Source organism: Hyla sarda, chromosome 5, assembly GCF_029499605.1.
Source record: "Hyla sarda isolate aHylSar1 chromosome 5, aHylSar1.hap1, whole genome shotgun sequence".
In the NCBI taxonomy this organism is placed as follows: domain Eukaryota; kingdom Metazoa; phylum Chordata; class Amphibia; order Anura; family Hylidae; genus Hyla; species Hyla sarda.
The window spans coordinates 291,051,823-291,071,640 of NC_079193.1; the positions used below are offsets into that span (position 1 = coordinate 291,051,823).

The 19,818-nt window shown below is 42.8% G+C and overlaps 1 protein-coding gene across 1 annotated transcript; it reads left to right on the plus strand.

Moving 5' to 3' along the window:
• Positions 1 to 12,711: 12,711 nt before the first annotated feature.
• Positions 12,712 to 16,463, plus strand: LOC130272699 (myosin-11-like). The gene has a single exon (XM_056518562.1). It carries the CDS (start codon positions 12,746 to 12,748, stop codon positions 15,827 to 15,829), a length of 3,084 nt encoding a protein of 1,027 aa, XP_056374537.1. The 5' UTR covers positions 12,712 to 12,745; the 3' UTR covers positions 15,830 to 16,463.
• The last annotated feature ends 3,355 nt before the right edge of the window (positions 16,464 to 19,818 follow it).

Here is a 19,818-nt window from a genome sequence, read left to right on the forward strand (position 1 = left end):
CCCCCTGGTTATCGGCCGTTGCCGGCACCGCTGCCCCGTTGCCTCCCCCCATCCCCGGTGGCATAATTACCTGAGTCCGGTCCGCGCTGCTCCAGGCCTCCGTCGTGCGTCCCCAGCGTCGTTGCTATGCACGGCGCGGCGCTCTGACGTCATGCACCGCGCCGTTCAGCGCATAGCAATGACGCCGGGGACGCACGACGGAGGCCTGGAGCAGCGCGGACCGGACTCAGGTAATTATGCCACCGGGGATGGGGGGAGGCAACGGGGCAGCGGCGCCGGCAATGGGTGCCGCTGCCCCTTCTCTCCCCCTGGCTGTCGGCGCCGCTTCTCTCTCCCTGGCAATCGGCGCCGACACCGATAGTCAGGGGGACAGAACGGGCAGCGGCGCCGATAACCAGGGGGTGAAAAGGGCCGACAGCAGCGCTCTAGACCCCAGGAAAGGCAGGGGGAGAGAAGCGGGCAGCGACGGCCTCTCTCCCCCTGCCTTTCCTGGGGGTGTATCGGCGTATAACACGCACACAGACTTTAGGCTAAAAATTTTAGCCTAAAAAGTGCGTGTTATACGCCGATAAATACGGTATCTGTCAAACGCCAGTGGGGTATAAATGCTCACTGCACCCCTTATTAAATTCCATGAGGGGTATAGTTTCCAAAATGGGGTCACATGTGGGGGGTCCACTGTCCTGGCACCATAGGGGCTTCCTAAATGGGACATGCCCCCCAAAAACCCTTTCAGAAAAACTCACTCTCCAAAATCCCATTGTCGCTCCTTCGCTTCTGAGCCCTCTACTGCGCCCGCCGAACACTTTACATAGACATATGAGGTATTTCCTTACTCGAGAGAAATTGGGTTACAAATTTTAGGGTGATTTCTCTCCTTTTACCCCTTGTAAAAATTCAAAAATTGGGTCTACAAGAAAATGCGAGTGTAAAAAATGGAAGATTTAGAATTTTCTCCTTCACTTTGCTGCTATTCCTGTGAAACACCTAAAGGGTTAAAACACTTACTGAATGTCATTTTGAATACTTTGGGGGGTGCAGTTTTTATAATGGGGTCATTTATGGGGTATTTCTAAGATGAAGACCCTTAAAATTCACTTCCAACCTGAACTGGGCTCTGAAAAATTACGATTTTGAAAATCTTGAGAAAAATTGGAAAATTGCTGCGGAACTTTGAAGCCCTCTGGTGCCCTCCAAAAGTAAAAACTTGTCAATTTTTTTATGCAAACACAAAGTAGACATATTGTATATGTGAATCAATATGTAATTTATTTGGAATATCGATTTTCCTTTCAAGCAGAGACTTTCAAAGTTAGAAAAATGCTAAATTTTCAAAATTTTCATGACATTTTTAGATTTTTTTACCAAGAAAGGATACAAATATCAGTGAAATTTTACCAATAACATAAAGTAGCATATGTCACGAAAAAACAATCTCGGAATCAGAATGATAAGTAAAAGCATTCCAGAGTTATTAATGTTTAAAGTGACAGTGGTCAGATTTTCAAAAAATGCCCAGGTCATGAAGGTGAAAATGGGCTGGGTCATGAAGGGGTTAAAGGGGTACTCCGCTGCTCAGCATTTGAAACAAACTGTTCCGAACGCTGGGGCCAGCGCCGGAAGCTCGTGACGCGTCACAAGCTCCCGGCTCCAGCATTCGGAACAGTTTGTTCCAAACACTGAGCAGCGGAGTACCCCTTTAGGGAGAAGTGTCATACAAGTAATTATCATTATACAGTGCAAATACTACTAACCTATAGTGACCAAATTATATTAAAGAGTACCTGTCATGATCTTGTTACATTTTCATTGCTCCCATCATGATAAACCACCCCTGCCTTTATTTTAATTTTATTTTTTATAGTTTTCTACCTTGATATTGCTCAGTACTTTCTGCTCAGTCAGATTCACAGACTGGGAAGGGGCGTTACCCAGCAGGCTGTGACATCATCTGAAGCCATACGGGGAGAACTTCCTCACTCTGCTACACACATCCTAGAGCAGTTCAGTCTGTGAGATTAGCTCTGATTGGCTAAGGCTGCACATTCCCCCCTCCCCCCCCCCTCAGAACTCCAGACTGCATTTCCTGATTTTGGACTTTTGCCAGGCCAGCAGGAGTCCAAACTCTGGGCAAGAGATGGGTGGAAATGTGCTCTGGACAAGTAGGGGGTCACCTAGTGGCAGCTTTTTTAAACACAAATAAAACATAGACAACTTAATTTTTTGTAAACAAAATACATAGAAGGATTTTTTTACCATTAGCAAAAGTTAGTTTTAATTGAGTTAAATTTAAAGGAGAACTGTGGTGCATTAAAAGGAACCAGCCATCACTTTTATGCTGTATGAACCATGTATGAGTTAATAGGGAGGTCTTTGGTGTTTTCCCTTTAATAGGTTTCTGTGGCCTCAGGGTGGGAAGGAGCCACCTTAGGGACCACCTAGTGGTTCAGGTAGCATGGAAGTGATGACAGGTTCCCTTTAATTGAATCAAACTCATGTACATGGAGACCATGTAGTTTCACACTGTGGATCTCATGAAGGATAGTGTTGTGTGGGACAGGGAAGAGTGATCCCTAAGATGACCCTAAGCCTCTTTCCCTGCCTATTGCATGGTCACCCGAAATGGCAATTCCACAACAAGGAGACAGTCCATATACTAATTAAAGATAGGGGCATCATGGTCAAAACAAAAAAACAAGAACTGTACAGAGTTGGGAGACACAAGTCAGGAAACCAGAATACTGAATAACAACAGGAATGCAAAGTAGTACAAACAGATATCCGGGAAACATGGCAGCAGGTATATTACACACAGACAACAGTCTAAGAACCAAAGCAAGATAAACGGAAAGTAGGATAATATGAACAAGACAGCATAACTAGAAATTAAACGTTGAGACAAAACCAGGAATGCAGGGAATAAACAGGGTAACCTAAAGTCAGACACTATATATATCAAGAATATGCAAAAACTGGATAACTAGAACAGATATATAAATGAACAAACACAGGTCTGAACACAGACCAAGATCAGGATAGCCGAAACTAATTCACACTAGAAACAAGAACCAAACTGACTCCTATGTTAGGGAAATAGCAAAGCTCAGGGATGAACCTGATCAATAAGAGGAACCAGATAAACTAAAAAACCAAACTCTAACCATCAAAGGACACAAAATCAAAAAAATCTAAATAGACTCCAAGTTAGGGGCACACAACTAAGTGGGACAGGACCTAACCTTGGAAGAATGCGCAAAATAAAAACACATCTAAACGGCTAAAGATTCACAGAATCAGGTTGGAACACTAACCAAGATACAGGACTGGATAAAGGACAAGACTAAGGTTCACATAACATACACAAGCAGAACAGGCTAAAACCAAGTACACACAACATAACAGAGAGTAGAACAAGGTCAAAACTAAACAGGACAGAAAGCCATAGCGAATACAGAGTGTGCACAGACAAGAGTGCAAGGTGAAACAGCAAGTCAACTAAAATCAGCAGCCAAGCCACAAAGGCTGGAGGCCTAGAAATACAACCAACTAGCTGCCGAATTGTCAAAGACTGTAACTATTTGCTGATAAGGGAGCAAAATGCACAACCAACCTGGTCCTTGCTTTTTGTGGGAATTTTCTCAGCATAATTGTCAGTGGAGCATTGCATTTTCTTTTTGTCTGATTCTGTGTGAACTCTGTGAAATTATAAGTGCCCCTTAGAAATCTATGAACACCATAAAGCAGCTCTATACAATTCAGAGGCTGTAAGGAACCATAATATGTTTGTGTGCATGATCCCTTTGAGGGCCTGTACACCAAGATAACTCCTTTCCATTAAAGGGAGCCAGTTATCAGTTTCATGCTGCCTGAGCATGAGTTGCATGAGTTATCTGGGAATTAGGTAGCTACTGCCTGTCCTACCAGCCTTGATAAATAGGTCTTTCTCTGTATAGAAACAGGAAGACATCTATCAATCAAGGCTGGTAGAGCAGAGAGAAGCCGTCAGATGGCTCATGATTCAGGTAGCATGATAGATGACAGGTTTTCTTTAAAAGAAATCTGTCATCCGTGTCAACTGCACTAACCTATTGGTACAGATGATGACAACCATACTTACCTGGTCCAGCTCCATGCTCCCATTTCCCGCTATTTTCCTCTGTATCTTCCATTCTGGGGCCAACTTGGAGCATGATCGGAGCTTCCTTACGCCACAGCTGCTGCTTCTCTGCTGGGTCCTGCTGCTATTAAACAGCAGCAGTGATGTCAGGGGGCTCTGCCTGTGCTTCAAGATGCCCCAAAATGGAAGATACAGAGGAAATTTGCAGGAGATCTGGAGCACGGAGTGGGATCAGGTAAGTATGGTTATCATCAGTGTCACCTCCACTACCTGTCTGTACCGGCAGTGCAGGTAAAACTGATGACAGAGTTCCTTTACATGTTGACTCATGAAGGCCATAAACTGAAACATGATTTAGTTTTCAAACATTCTTCAAGATATTTAGGGAGATTTATCATTGTGTTCTATTCTTGTTCTTGCTCTAAATCTGAGATTTTTGTGCAAATAGTTTTTTTGCGGGTTTTCTTTTCAACTTCTAAATTCCGTCATTTTGACCTTTTGGTGTTGCTAGACCAGTTTTTAAAGTGACGGATGCAGTGGTAACATATTTATTATCTGCATGTTTTTAAATTTGTCGCAAAATTCCCGCAAATGGTGATAAAAAATCCGCAAATCTAAACCACCTCCTGACCAGGTCTAAAAAAAATCATTACTCCTGTCTGTTTGCCAAAAATCAATAAACATCAGCCAAAGTTAAAGAGAGGGAGATAGAGACTTTAGCGATCCCAAAAAAATGATGGAGATACCTTTTGTACTAAAATTTCGTAGGGTACCATTAAAAAAATAATAAAAACAGATACAGTAGTGATGGAAAAAATTGTCTTTAACGAAATTTATCTTTCTAATAACGAAATTTTTATTATTTTTTTAAACAGGGATCAATTTCTGTGGGCGGACAGGGCACTAAAAATGTAGCCGACAATAAAAAAAAATGTAGTGTGTGTGTGTGTGTTTTTCACTTATTTTTCTTTATTTTTTTACATTTTTATAGGTAGTACTGCTACTCCCAGCATAGAACACACTGTTCCATGATGGGAGTAGTAGTACCTGTACCAATTGACAGATCGCCCGGGTCCGTTGCGATCCTTCTGTATAATTTATAGATGTGGCCGGCCGCTCTTCTATTCATATTTCCCGCAGAGAGCTGTATTTGGCCAGATGGTTCCAACCAATCACAACCTACTGAATAGGTGTATATATACGGCAGTACAGAGGACCATAGAAGAGCGGCAGGCCGCATCTATACATTATACAGAAGGTTCACAGTGGGTGTCAGGAGTGACATCCGCTGTGATCTTTCCTTAACTGCAGTTACTACTACTCCCAACATGGAGCACACTCTGCTCCATGCTGGGAGCTGTAGTACCTGCATTTATAGACAGATCGCAACAGGTGTCAGAAGTTACACTCTCTGAGATCTATCTATTAATGCAGGTACTACAGCTCCCAGCATGGAGCAGAGTGTGCTCCATGTTGGGAGTAGTAGTACCTGCAGGTAAGAACAGATCACAGCGTGTGTCACTCCTGACATCCGCTGTGATTGTCGTTTCTATTGCAGAGATGCAGAGCGGCTCTATACAGCGCTCGCATCTCTGCTCTGTACTCCAACCGGCCATTCACTTATTCATATTTCCCTCAGAGCTGTGATTGGCTGCAACCATCCGGCCAATCCCCACTCTGGGCGGAAAATATGAATGAGTGATGTGAATTTCTATTCTTATCACTGGCCGGAGTATAGTGCAGAGATGCGGAATGCTGAATAGAGCCACTCTGCATCTCTGCTATATTAGGGACGATTGCATCGGGTGTCACTGCACCAGGGGCGACCTGTCTATTAGCACAGCTACTACTACCCCCATCATGGAACAGTCTGTTCCATGCTGGGAGTAGTAGTACTACCCAAAAAAAATTGAGAGAGAAAAAATGAAACACACTTTATTAAAAATTTGTTAAAATGTCATTATAAAAAAAATACAGTAACCCCCCGACATGCGATGGCCCCGACATATGATCAAATTGACATACGATGGCCTCACAGAGGCCATCGCTTGTCGATGTCAGCATCGACATACGATGCTTTTATATGTTGGGGCCATCGCATTAACTGCTATCCGACAGCGCAAAATGCTTAAGCTGCCGTCGGATAGCAGTTTAAGCATCCCGGACAGGTTCACTTACCTATCCCCGCTGCTCCGGTCCACTTCGCGATCCTCCGGCGTCTTCTGCATCTTCTCCGGGGTCCGGGCCTCGCTTTCCGTCATCGTTATTACGTCACTGCGCACTCCGTCCCGGCGCAAAAACGTAATAACGTCACCAGAAAGCGAGGCCCGGACAACAGAGAAGATGCGGAAGAAGCCGGAGGATCCCGAAGAAGACGCCGGAGCAGCGGGACAGCATCGGGAGCCCCTGGGACAGCATCGGGAGCCCCTGGGACAGCATCGGGAGCGGTGAGGACGCGGTCCGGAGCGGCGGGGACAGGTGAGTATTAAATGCACTTTTTACATTGCACGAATCCCTCAACATACGATGGATTCGACAAATGATGGGTCGTTTGGAACGAATTACCATCGTATATTGAGGGACCACTGTATAAATTTAGTTCAATAAATTTCTTCCCATCCCTACTGCATCCTTTTTTTTTCCCCTAAAAATGCTATTTCCACTCAACGGCAAAAACGGCAGAAAAAAATTGCAGGAAATTGCACTGGCCTTTTTTCTGGCCTTTTTTTTTCAGGGAAAAAAAATGCAGGAAGAAAAATGGAATGCTAGCCTTAGAAGCAGGATAGACTAGATCTGAAAGCGGGGTAGAAAATTATCTAGGTGCAGATCTGCACAAAATTTATCATGGTCCCTGCAACAATATGATAAATTTGGAGCAGCACTGCCAAAAAAAAACACTTCTAGACAAAAACCACAAAAATCAACTAGTCAAGACCATTATTTATAAATAACCCCAATAGAGTAGAAGGTTGGAACCATTATTGTTGGATGTTCCCCAACACGTAACTATAATATATGTGATATAATATATGTAAATATTATTGAACCTACAGTGCAAAATATATGTGGAGTCAGTACTTCAACATGTAATGTATAACGGTGACTAAATGTGGAGAGAAGTTGTGGTCGTATTGCATTGTGTTGATGATATTAATGACAAAGGGATCTTTTGTACTTACAAAGATAGGCGCTTGAAAGCAGAAAATATAGAAAAGGAACATTTATCCGCTCTATTATTGCTATTACTATTACAACTATTATCATTTATTCATATAAAATCAAACACGTCCCACGCTTTACAGCTAAAGTGCTTAGAGATATTACCATAATACTCCAATGCTAGCTTTGCATATCTCAGTGATGCTATGTTTTCCTTTAAACCATTTCACTCTTATGTGCACAATAGATCATCTTTAGAAGGACTAGAGAATACAGCAGCTGAGTGGCTTATTTGAACCATTGGACGTGACCTGAGAGTAATACCTCAATAAGCTATTCCTTATTCGTTCAGCATTAAAAACAGTGCCTGGAAGTGATCACAAAGCAAATCCGCAGATTAGCAGTCTCAACACTGTAATTACTAATTCAATAGTACGACGAGAGAGAATGTGGGTGGAATTGTAGAAAAAACACAATGAGCCATTTAATTTTGCTCATTGTTGCAATTAGGGTAGCTCACAGGAATCCTCCTCTCTCAGCACAAGACTAAATGAAATACATTGCATGCAGCCGCATACAGACCTGTAATAACATTTTACAAGAACTATCTAGTCAAGTATGAAGACTGTTATATCACTGGTTGCTTCCTATCATTACACTTGGCTTAAAGGGGTATTCCAGCTTTATACATTTTATCCCCAATCCAAAGGCTAGGGAATAAGATTTATGATCACAGGGGTCCCGCAATCTCGATGCAGCCCCTGGCATTCTGTGCCGGGCGCTACCTCCGAGACAGGGATGAGACATCATGGCCATGCCCCCTAGGGATGTCATGCCACGCCCCTCCATTCATGTCTATGGGAGGGGGTGTGATGGCCATCACATCCCCTCCCATAGACATGAATGGAGGGACGTGGACGTGACTACCTGTCTCGGAGGCAGTGCCCGGCACAGAATGCTGGAGGCTGCACCGAGATCTCGAGGGTCCCTTGGATAGGGGATAAGATGTATAAAGCCGGAACACCCCTTTAAATATGAAACATAGCTCATACAATGAGTAATATGTACATCACTAAGAAACATTTACTGTATTTTGGACTTTACTGTATTTTGCTCCATAGGTTATGTTATGTTAAAAATATACTTATTACTTATACATACATACATAATACTTATGTTAGTTAAACTCTTCAACTTTGGAATTGCAACACTAACAAGGACAAGCGGTAGTTCTTGTGGTAGGACATGGTAGTCTTCCCAGTCAAGCCTAATGATGGTCTGAACATTTAGCCCTATGGGTCAGATACTCGACTATATTTTCATTTTATGGTCTGAAAACAAATAACATTTTGCAGTTGGTGGCCTAAATAATAATGAGCTTGGTTTCCGATTTTCCTTTGAGATGAACTGTAAGTCCAATGCCTTCCTTGACCTTAACATCTGGAAAATCAAGTAGTTTTCTCCAATACCCTTTAGCACTGCAGACAGCTAGTAGATTACCCATTCAGACATTGAATATAACACCTAGGGAGGTCCTGTTTGAATTGTAATACAGGGGAGGGCCAGGTTCTGAAGTGGGGCTTCCTTTTGTAGGGCAATCACTCTCCATAACAGGGAGAGGTATCCCTAGGCCCCATACTTTCACAGATTCCCATATATCGCGCCCAGTGAGATGCACTTGCTGTCTTACCCAATAGGATGGAATTGTAAATAGTTTGGCTGCTCTTGTGGTTGAGCTTCCTGGTGACATGGGTTTATCACTATTCTTTAGTGATTTTTATAAGGTCTAAATAAAATTTATCATTTAATATGCACTTATACATCCGTTCAGTGATGAGCATATCATTAACATGTCTATTGATCCTCTGATCTCCATAATTACACAACTTTCCATTCTTAGTGTTGGAATTTCAACAATGAGGAATGTATTGCCTGGACATGTAGTGCTAACTCCCCAACAATATTTTAGCAGTAATTTGTTTTACACCCCCTTTCCCTCATTTGCAATCATATATAAAGCTTGCTTTTCTGTGTAAACTATGGGGGAGATTTCTGAAAACCTGTCCAGGGGAAAAGTTGCTGAGTTGCCCATAGCAACCAATCAGATCACTTCTTTCTTTTATCAGAGGCCTTTTTAGAAATGGAAGAAGCAATCTGATTGGTTGCTATGGCAACTCAGCAACTTTTCCTTTAGACAGGTTTTGATAAATCTCCCTCTATGTGTCTTCCCCTGTGTGGAGGACTTCTTTGATCTACAGAATGATACCATTATTTATCAAATTCCTCCCTTCCTGACCAAGATTAACCTTTTCTGCTCCTCATTATGGCCCCTCTACATAGATTGGAGCTATATTTGAGAGAACAGTATAGCAGTGATATAGTATGTGAGTCTATACAGTCATTAGCTTCAGAATCATAAATCTCTCCTGAATCACACTGGCTTTCTCTGTTATCGGCTGTGCACAGAGTTTAGTGCATTCCTAGGAGATGCAGCTTCACGCTTCTCTCTCCCGTGCCTCCTACTTATAACAACTGAAGGCAGGGGACTTCGGTGTAAAGCAGCATCTTATACAATATTCAAGAAGTCCTGCAGGGCAAGTTAGGAGGAAGCCTTTCTATATCATAGAGTTTGGATTATTCCATAATTTTTTCCTCAACATTGAACAATTCCATAATTTTTTCCTATATGCTTTACTGTAGAAAACATATGCCTTAATTAAAAGAATTTCCTTTCATCTGTTTAATGTTCAGTTATTAGATAAACAGTTGTGTATTTGCTATATTTTAAATAAAAATAATAATTTATATAGCACCAACATATTCTGGAGCTCTTTATAAGAATTGTCCGCAGTAACATCTGTCTCCATTCCCAGTGAGGCTTACAATCTAATTTCCAAATCGGAATGTGTTTGATGCATGGGATGAAATTCACGGAAACATACAAACTCCATGTAGATGTTGTTCTTGGTCCAATTTGAATCCAAGACTCTGCTGCAAGCCACAATGCTAACCGCTGAACTACATGAAGTAAAACAGATGGGTGAACATCCGCCAAGTAAGGTAATTCTATAAGTGTTTCCTGGGGTTGTACCATTGGTTCTAACGGACATTTTTTTTTAATACTGGTTTTATTAGTATTCCAACACTATATCTCATATTCATTGGCCAATTTTTTATCAATCTGGGTGATATAAAAACTGGAGTAATTTACCTATAACTACTGTGACAGTGTGGCAAGGAAAGGGTGCATTTCCCACACTGATCCTGCAGAAATCTCCACCTGTGGACTAATCAATGAGGCAGCAGAAAGGGGAAGGGTCCTTAAAAGCAAGAGAAACAGAATAATCTGTGCTCTCCCCTAGACAGAAGTGGCTGTTAGAAGGGGGAGACACAGTGTCCAGTCCAAGATGCTGTGAAAAAGGCAAGAAGTTACCTGGAGTTGGCTGAGGTGGTAATGTGGGTTCCCCGAAACTTGGTGGGAAAAGTCATTGGGAAGAAAGGAAGGCACATTCAGAAGGTTGTCGACCAGTCAGCGGTTGTTAGAGTGAGAGTTGAGAGTAATAAGAAGAGCTCCCAAGACGAGGGAATGGTCCCCTTTGTATTCCTGGGCACAAAGGACAGTGTTACTAAAGCAACCATTCTACTGGACTGCCACCTCAAAAGGTTGAAGAAAGTGGACCAACTTCAGCTAACTCGACCAAAGAGAAGGACAGATGCATGGTCGTGTGTGCACTGTCTTTTGAAGACAAGTGGTCATCCCCGGTGGTCTGAGCAGAGGGGGGGGGGGGATATGTGACAGTGTGGCAAGGAAAGGGTGCATTTCCCACACTGATCCTGCAGAAATCTCCACCTGTGGACTAATCAATGAGGCAGCAGAAAGGGGAAGGGTCCTTAAAAGCAAGAGAAACAGAATAATCTGGGCTCTCCCCTAGACAGAAGTGGCTGTTAGAGGGGGGAGACACAGTGTCCAGTGCCAGGCGGGCACAGCAAGGGCTGCTGAGGACACAAGCGTGGACTCCCGGAGTGAGAGACGCGGCTCCTGTAACATATAGCAGGTGGCTGTACGAATGGGACTTTATGTTCAAATGTGAACTGTGTCTTATAAGGCTGCAGGACTTATTTTGTTTAAACTGACAGGGAAAAGCCCATCAGTTATTAGTCAGGGCATGCTACATGTGTAGTGAGTGGCTAGACGGCCTAGGAGTTATTTTTATGTTTTGTTTATTTTATTTATCCTGCACCTCGTTTAATAAACCTGGTGAGGAGCCAGAATTGCAGAAAGGACTTGCTGTTTGCCGGTTTATTGTGGAAAAACGTGTCCTTTGGCTACGTTAAAGGACGATCCCAGAGAGAAACTCTTTACAATTGGTGGAGGATGCGGGCACACGTTGCTAGGAGCAACCAGTGGTCAAATTGCAGTGGAGTTGTTGCCGGGAGCAACCAACTGTGCATGTAACAAGTGGAGCAGGACTGAGCCTGTGGTGAAGGCGTTGCTAGGGGCAACGGATCGCAACACGTTGGAATTGTTGCTAGGGGCAACGATCCTGCCGACAGGTGACTGTTGGTGCAGCAGGAGTGTCTGACAAGTGTGTCAAAGCAGCGGTGAGCTGTGCAAGATTTTGTGCAAAGATGGGTCGACATCGCAAGGCCGTTGCTAGGAGCAACCGACAAGGACGGCAACCGGATATCGCCAAGAGGCATGGAGTGGTGAGCACCTTAAAGAGATCAGCGGCAGCTCAGCAAGAAGATGTCTTCACACCTGATAAGTCTCTGGCCAGGAGGTCAGAAAAGATGGACGTGAGGACTCGTGAGATGATAGTAGGTGGTATCCCACTGTTTGTGGAACTGAATTGTCGCCAGGCTGCATCCAGAGTCATGCCGGACATACTACCCTTTTTGAAGACCCGACCAGAGACTGGTAAGACTGTTCTGATTGACTTTGAAACTTGTTATGGGACAGTAAGCCATGTTATGGAGGTGTGTGCAGAGCTTAATGTGGAGTTTATACTGGGTAGAGACTTCCCATATTTTTGGCCTTTGTGGAATGGGGAGAATGTGCCAGAGAAATCGCACGCAAAGGTTCCTGAGGTAAAGGTTGGCGTTGTCTCGCTAGATAACTGTGTGAACTCTGTCCAAGATGTCTCCAACCTGTGTCTAAGTGCAAAATCATGTGAGGGTGGGGCGCACCTCATGAAGACTGATGAGACTGTTCACACTCTGCAGGTTGGACTAAAAAAGTCTAGTGAACAGAAAAGGTTGAATGCAGGACTGGGAGAAAATATTACAAAAGGCAATTTGCATGAGTTAGGTCATGTAGATATGAACTGTCCTGTCAATTCTGAACATGTGCAATGTGATATTGTATTGTGTGAAACATGCATGCCTATGTCTTCTGAAGTAATGTGTACTGCTACCAACTCAGACAGGACAAAAGAAAACTTGTGTGAGTTGGTTGTAGATGGTAAAAAGATGGCAGCTATTCTAGACCCAAGAATGGCAATAAGTCTGGTAAAGACCAGTAGCAGAAAGCCAGATCCAGACATAATGTCTATACAGGCTGATTTTTGGGGTTATAAAACTGTTAATGTCTGTTTTTCTACTCCCTATGGTACAGTGAGTCACAAGGTTGCAATAGCGCCCTCCTTGGAGAATGATGTAGTACTGGGGACAAATTTTCAATTTTTCCAGCAATTATGGGAAGACTGTCAGGTGACTAGAGCAGGTACACCTGATAGGCCCACAACACTTGACTTGCATCACACACTAGTTGAAAGTCACTCAGCAGAGGCTGAGGACGGGGAGTATCAGCAGTCACTAGACACATGTCAGGTAGGGGTCTGCCAGATTGCTGGGAGAGCTGAAGAACAGACTGTGAGTCAAGTCCAAGAGGATCCAGAGACTCAAGTGAAGAGTGTGCCTCTGACTGAAACAGAGTCTTCAGTAAAACCAGAAACGGAGCAGGTTCTGGAACATAGGTTCCATCCTCAAGTTAAAGATGAGCCAAAAGGGGGGCTGAAATTGCATGGTCATCTAGAAGGGAAGATGGTGGCCGAAAAGGAAGCTACAGTGATGGCTGTGGATAAAGCAAAAGTGCTAAAGAAAGTACATGTGGAGCTGGGTGCTGCACTTACTGTCACTGACAGAGTCCTGAGTGAAGGAAATGTGACATCTGGACCAGAGATGGATCCTGACTGGGAAGGTAGAACCATTAAACCAGATGTTGTTGCAGACCCCAAGGCCCTTGATGTCTCTGCTGGACAGCAGAGAGATAATGTTGAAGTGAAAGAGAAGTCTGCGAGTGAGCAGAGAGACAGCGAGAAACTGTCCAGGAACTACCCTAAGGCCCATGGGACCAAGTCCCTTGCAAACGGGAAGACAATTCCTAAAGGAGGAGAAGAGCTGGATCAAGTGTGCTCAAAGGAAGAGACAGGCCAAGAACAGTCGACGGTCAGAAGACAAGAGAATGTCTCAAGTTCCTGCAGCGAGAGTGAAGAGACCACTGTAAGTAAGAGATCTCGGAAAAACCAAGCTGGACTTTGTAAGAAAAGAGAGCAGATCCAGAATCTTGAAGAAACCTTACAGATGGTTTCTTCAAAATTGGCACAAAAAGAAGAGGTGTATTGCCCGATGGAGGACAAAGAAAAATCGCTTGTAGACTTGAAGAAAGAGAAAGAAGCGAAGCTTCAGATGCAGAAAGATATGGAGATCCACCAAAGTGAGCTTGTGGCTCTGCAGGATGAGCTGTTCCGCTCCCAGGGTCATGTGACCAGCAAGGAGAGCGAATTGGAGAGTCTGGTCCAGCAGTTGTCACTCAAGGAGGAAGAAGTGAATGTTCTGTCTGAGGCATATCGGGCTCTACAAAGTGATCACCAGGCTAGGTTGGTAGCCATGGAAGAGCTCGAGAAGGAGAAAGTGGTAATGGCTCATAAGGTGCAGAGCCTGGAGGCGCAGAACGAAATGCACATTAAGTCTCATGCAGCTACCTTGGATTCACTGGGAAGGCAGATCTCCAAACAAGAGGCTCAGCTAAAAGTCTATGAGCAGAAAGTGTCCGAGATGGAGCTACTGAGTAAAGACAATGAGCAGATGAGACAACAACTGCTGTCCCTGGAAGATACTGTCAATAACTTGACAGAATTGCTAGAAAGAGAGAAGGTGAACTCCTCTAAACTCAAGAGCGAGCAGCAGAAAAACTTAAAGCTGGAAGGGGACATGAAGGTCCTAAAAGAAGACAGTGACCAGGCTGCAGCAGAACTGCACAAAGAGAAACTTGCCGTTGGGAGACTTGAAGCGCAAATTGCTCAGTTGTATGAAGAACTCAGAATGAAAACCGAGAGTCTGCAGAAAAAGCTGCTGGAGATGGAGATGCCTCCTCTAAAAGTGTCAGAGTCTGAACGAAGGGCTCAAGAAACAAAGCAGCTGAAGCAAGTCTCACAAGAAGCTCCGGAGTCTGGATGCAGAGTCCGTGATCAGAAAAATAAAGGCGGTACAGACTTGGATGGTCGGGGCCAGCGAAGCTCACACTACAGTCCAGCCTTTGGTGAGAGAAGGCAGAGGCCTGAAAGGACTACCTTGTTTGCAGCCAGTGTCCAGTGCGTTGCCTTGAGCAACATGAAGAAGGTAGGAGGCTCCAAGGAAGCCTTTGGAACACCAGTTGTGAAGAACAGTTTCTATAAAGTGAAGCTGAAAGTTCCTGAAGACTTACAGCAGATGTGCGTAAAGGAATCGGCTCATAAAGACTTTTCAAAGGCAGTGGAAGCCTTTTCGGTGTCTTATGACTCAGAGAATGCTCAGCTGGTCATCTTGTCTGACAATGAAGTTACCATTAAGAGGGTGAACATGTTGGGTAACATCCATTTCCAAAATCTTCGTAAAAAATTGTCTGTGATATCGAGAATCAAAGAAGGCAGAAAGAATCTGGAAAGCTTATGTCTGTCAGTGTCTAGATTCCATGTGCAGTTTGATGTACGAAAAGACTTGATGCGCTCAGTAATTGGCACTCGTGGCACAAATATACACCAAGCAAGGAGAATCCCTGGAGTGACTGCTGTTATTCTTGATAAAGATACATGTACGTGTCATGTGTATGGTGAGAACCAAGATGCTGTGAAAAAGGCAAGAAGTTACCTGGAGTTGGCTGAGGTGGTAATGTGGGTTCCCCGAAACTTGGTGGGAAAAGTCATTGGGAAGAAAGGAAGGCACATTCAGAAGGTTGTCGACCAGTCAGCGGTTGTTAGAGTGAGAGTTGAGAGTAATAAGAAGAGCTCCCAAGACGAGGGAATGGTCCCCTTTGTATTCCTGGGCACAAAAGACAGTGTTACTAAAGCAACCATTCTACTGGACTGCCACCTCAAAAGGTTGAAGAAAGTGGACCAACTTCAGCTAACTCGACCAAAGAGAAGGACAGATGCATGGTCGTGTGTGCACTGTCTTTTGAAGACAAGTGCTCATCCCCGGTGGTCTGAGCAGAGGGGGGGGGGATATGTGACAGTGTGGCAAGGAAAGGGTGCATTTCCCACACTGATCCTGCAGAAATCTCCACCTGTGGACTAATCAATGAGGCAGCAGAAAGGGGAAGGGTCCTTAAAAGCAAGAGAAACAGAATAATCTGGGCTCTCCCCTAGACAGAAGTGGCTGTTAGAGGGGGGAGACACAGTGTCCAGTGCCAGGTGGGCACAGCAAGGGCTGCTGAGGACACAAGCGTGGACTCCCGGAGTGAGAGACGCGGCTCCTGTAACATATAGCAGGTGGCTGTACGAATGGGACTTTATGTTCAAATGTGAACTGTGTCTTATAAGGCTGCAGGACTTATTGTGTTTAAACTGACAGGGAAAAGCCCATCAGTTATTAGTCAGGGCATGCTACATGTGTAGTGAGTGGCTAGACGGCCTAGGAGTTATTTTTATGTTTTGTTTATTTTATTTATCCTGCACCCCGTTTAATAAACCTGGTGAGGAGCCAGAATTGCAGAAAGGACTTGCTGTTTGCCGTTTTATTGTGGAAAAACGTGTCCTTTGGCTACGGCAAAGGACGATCCCAGAGTGAAACCCTTTACACTACCAATCACAGCTCAGCTTTCATTTTAGAAGAGCTCGGTAAGATAGGAAAGCTGAGCTGTGATTGGTTGCTGTGGGAAAATCACTCCGTTTTTGTTACACACAGATTGATAAATCTGGGCCAATGTTTGAAAGGAGATTCCTACCTTTTATATTATGTAGTCATTTTATTAATACAAATCGCCAGCCCAACTCCTTTTAGATTGTGATAGCTCTTACATTTTTAATCCTCCTTTAGATCATTTATTTTCTGAGAAAAATATGAAATAGTTTTTTTTTAATTTTTTTATCCTTTATCCTCTCTCTCTCCTTTGTCAAAAACCTTTATAAAAGTTCTATCAATATCATCCTTTTTAACATCCAAAGCTTTTGTCTAATCAATGGGAATCAGGAGAATCCAATAATTTAAATAACTTTTTTTGATGTTGAAAAAAAGACACCCAGTCTTCTAGTAATATTTTTGCATACTACCACAAAACCAAGTTGATATTAAGTCTAAAAGAATGCCTTTATTTACATTCCATTTAAAAACATGTATCATAAATGTAGATGTTTGCAAAATTACAGACAATAATATGCCAAAACCAGCATCACATATCCAAGTATCTCAGGGTAAATTCAAATAACCAGCTATAATTAGCATTAGTTTAAAGTACAACATGGGTCACATACATCAAATATGCACCAGGAAATAAGGGGTTACCAACACAAATTTGTCCATAAATAGTATTTATTCATCACTATGTGCAAGATGAAGTATAAAAATTACTGTAGTAGTTCTTACCCATGTGCACTGTTAATGCTGTTCCTGGACCCCGAGCGCGCTTTCGCTCCTTCCTCAGGGGCTACTGTGTGTGTCTACTATATATAGGGGAAAGGTGTATCTCTCACTTCCGGAACGCCATTCTGGCTTCCTGGCGCTCTGCATCCTCTTTTGGCTGCCGATCGGAATCACACAGTCCCCTCCCTGCATCTTCACACTGGCCTGCGTAGCCATGTCACAATGACATGGCTACGCATGTGGGATACCGGCCGGTGTTCTACTGACACAGGGAAGCAACGGCGGCGATCCGCATCCTGGTGCGCATGCGTACACTGGAATCGAGCGTCCCATTGCTATAAGGGGGGATTTTTAATAGATAATCTAAAACAGGGCCATACTGTGCATCTCATTACAACATTCCCAAAATTGCTAAGTATTTAAGGTGCAATAGTGTTATGTATTTTACTCACATAAAAATGTCATGATTTTATATACATTATTAAAGTGCAGTTTAATTATAAATAGTGTTAAAAAGTGCAAATTTCATTATGTGTAATATAACATGATTGATGTACATAACATCTTTACATAGAACAATGAGACTTGGCACTCAAATATTGCAATTAAGATGATTTATTTCATATGCAATCCATAAGGTAAATAGATAACGTTTCGGTCAAACACTGACCTTCATCAGATCTAGAATCATATAACATAGATGTCATTAATTATACATATGTCCAAAACTATGTATAGTACAGATGTCATGTAGTAACAATAAGTAGACAGATAGACAGTGCCAGGTTATAAATTGAAGGAAATCGAGTTATGGCATATGAAGCAATGTGACTAAGGTAACATCTGGAATAAGTTGTCAAGGAAAAATGTGGATATTATGACTGTAATAAGTTTTATAGCAGAACTAATGCAAGAAAATGTACCAAATGTGTGATGAATATGTTATAGAAGAGATAGCATGTAGGAAGCAACCAGCAGAAATGCTGGGGACTTGTAACAGTTGTGTGTCTTATTATAATCTGAGTGCAGAATAGAAGGTGTATGATATGGAAGTGAAAAATAGTTTTATGTAACAATGGTATTTGATATCATGTGTCTCTATGAATAAGAAAAAAGAGTATTAATGGGCATACAATGAAAATAAGTGCAAAATGGGCATTAACACATTGTAGGATAATGATGGTAATGTGCAACATTGTATGTATCAGGTGAAATATGAATACCAAGGTAGGTATTATGTATCAGGTAAGATATAGCAAGATAGATATTTCATATGGAACATAGAACACATAGCATGTTAAATAATGTATTCGGTAAGATATATGTATCCAGGTAAGTAATGCATATAGGACATAGGATATACAAGTAACAGATTCTGCAGTCTTAATGCACCTAAGGTCTATGCCGTGCACGTCCTGCGCCGCATAGTAAGGTAACTAATGAAACGATAAACAGAATGATAAACAGAATGATAAACAGAATGATGAACAGAACAATGAACGTCAAGGCTCACCCAGGATTGCTGCGGAGAATGGAGACATCGGCCTGTAGCCGTGAGGTTGGATGCGACAGCCGTCGCTGTATGAGTTGTGGCGGCATGTGTGGCGTGCGGCGTGAAATACGGAGTAACCGGAAGTCCCGACGCAGGTCCTGTGTCGTCACTTCCGGTGTAGGTCCGTACATAAAGTTTAGAAGAAACACATAGTGGGTGAGGACAGACTATAAGAGGGACGTGGCAGGATGTGTGAACTGTACAACTAGAATAATATGGGATATGAGGGAGAAATACCGGTGTGTGAATGGAGTGAGGACCCTGCGTTCCACCATGACGTGATGACGTCATCAGGTGAATGAATGGTGAACATAGAGGAAATGGAGATAAAATCTGGAAACAGAAGAGAGAAAAGGAGAGAGAAATGGAAATACAGAAAAGAGAAGTGGGAAACAATGTTGAACATAGAATAAATACTGAGTATATTAGAGCAAATATGTATATTAAGTCACTGTGGAGTAAGCCATGTATGTATGCAAGATAAGGTTAATGGTATACTAACAAAATATGAGATATGGAATAAAAAGGGGGGGGAAAAGATAGTAGACAAAAAGGCATATCAAAATGAAAAGGAGTCCGTAGGCAATCATACTGGCGTAGGAATAACAAAAAAGGGGAAAAGAAAAGAAAAAGGAAAAAACTGAGGTGGAAAGAAAAAAAAGGGGAATATGAGCTTATGAATAAGAAATAGTAGGTAATAGGAAGAAAACAAGTGGGGAATGTGTATAATAAAACATGGGGAATAAATGGGATGGGTGATGAAGAAAAGGAGGGGGGGGATAGGAATCATAAGAAATTACAGGAGAACCAGAGTACCAGAAACCGCCTAATGGGTAAAAATCAAATAAAGGATACATCCAAATAGAGTACAAAGTCAAATTGTCTCTCCGCAGCAACTCATGGGGCCGGAAAAAAAGGAAAAAACATATGTTAAAATGGAAATCATGTTCAAATTATCTTGTTATAAAGTACAAATATTGAAGTCATGAAAACTGAACGATTTCATATTCCCTGTTAAGGCCACGTGGTTCAAGTGTTTGTAACGTGTGTATCCAATAGGCCTCCCTTCTTTTGAGTAATTTACGTCTATCGCCACCCCTCCTAAGTACAGGTACTTGTTCCAGTACCTGGAACCGTAATTGAGATATGTTGT

Bases quoted from the DNA above. Each gene is read 5' to 3' on its own strand.
- LOC130272699 (XM_056518562.1), top strand. From the start codon at position 12,746: ATGGCAGCTATTCTAGACCCAAGAATGGCAATAAGTCTGGTAAAGACC.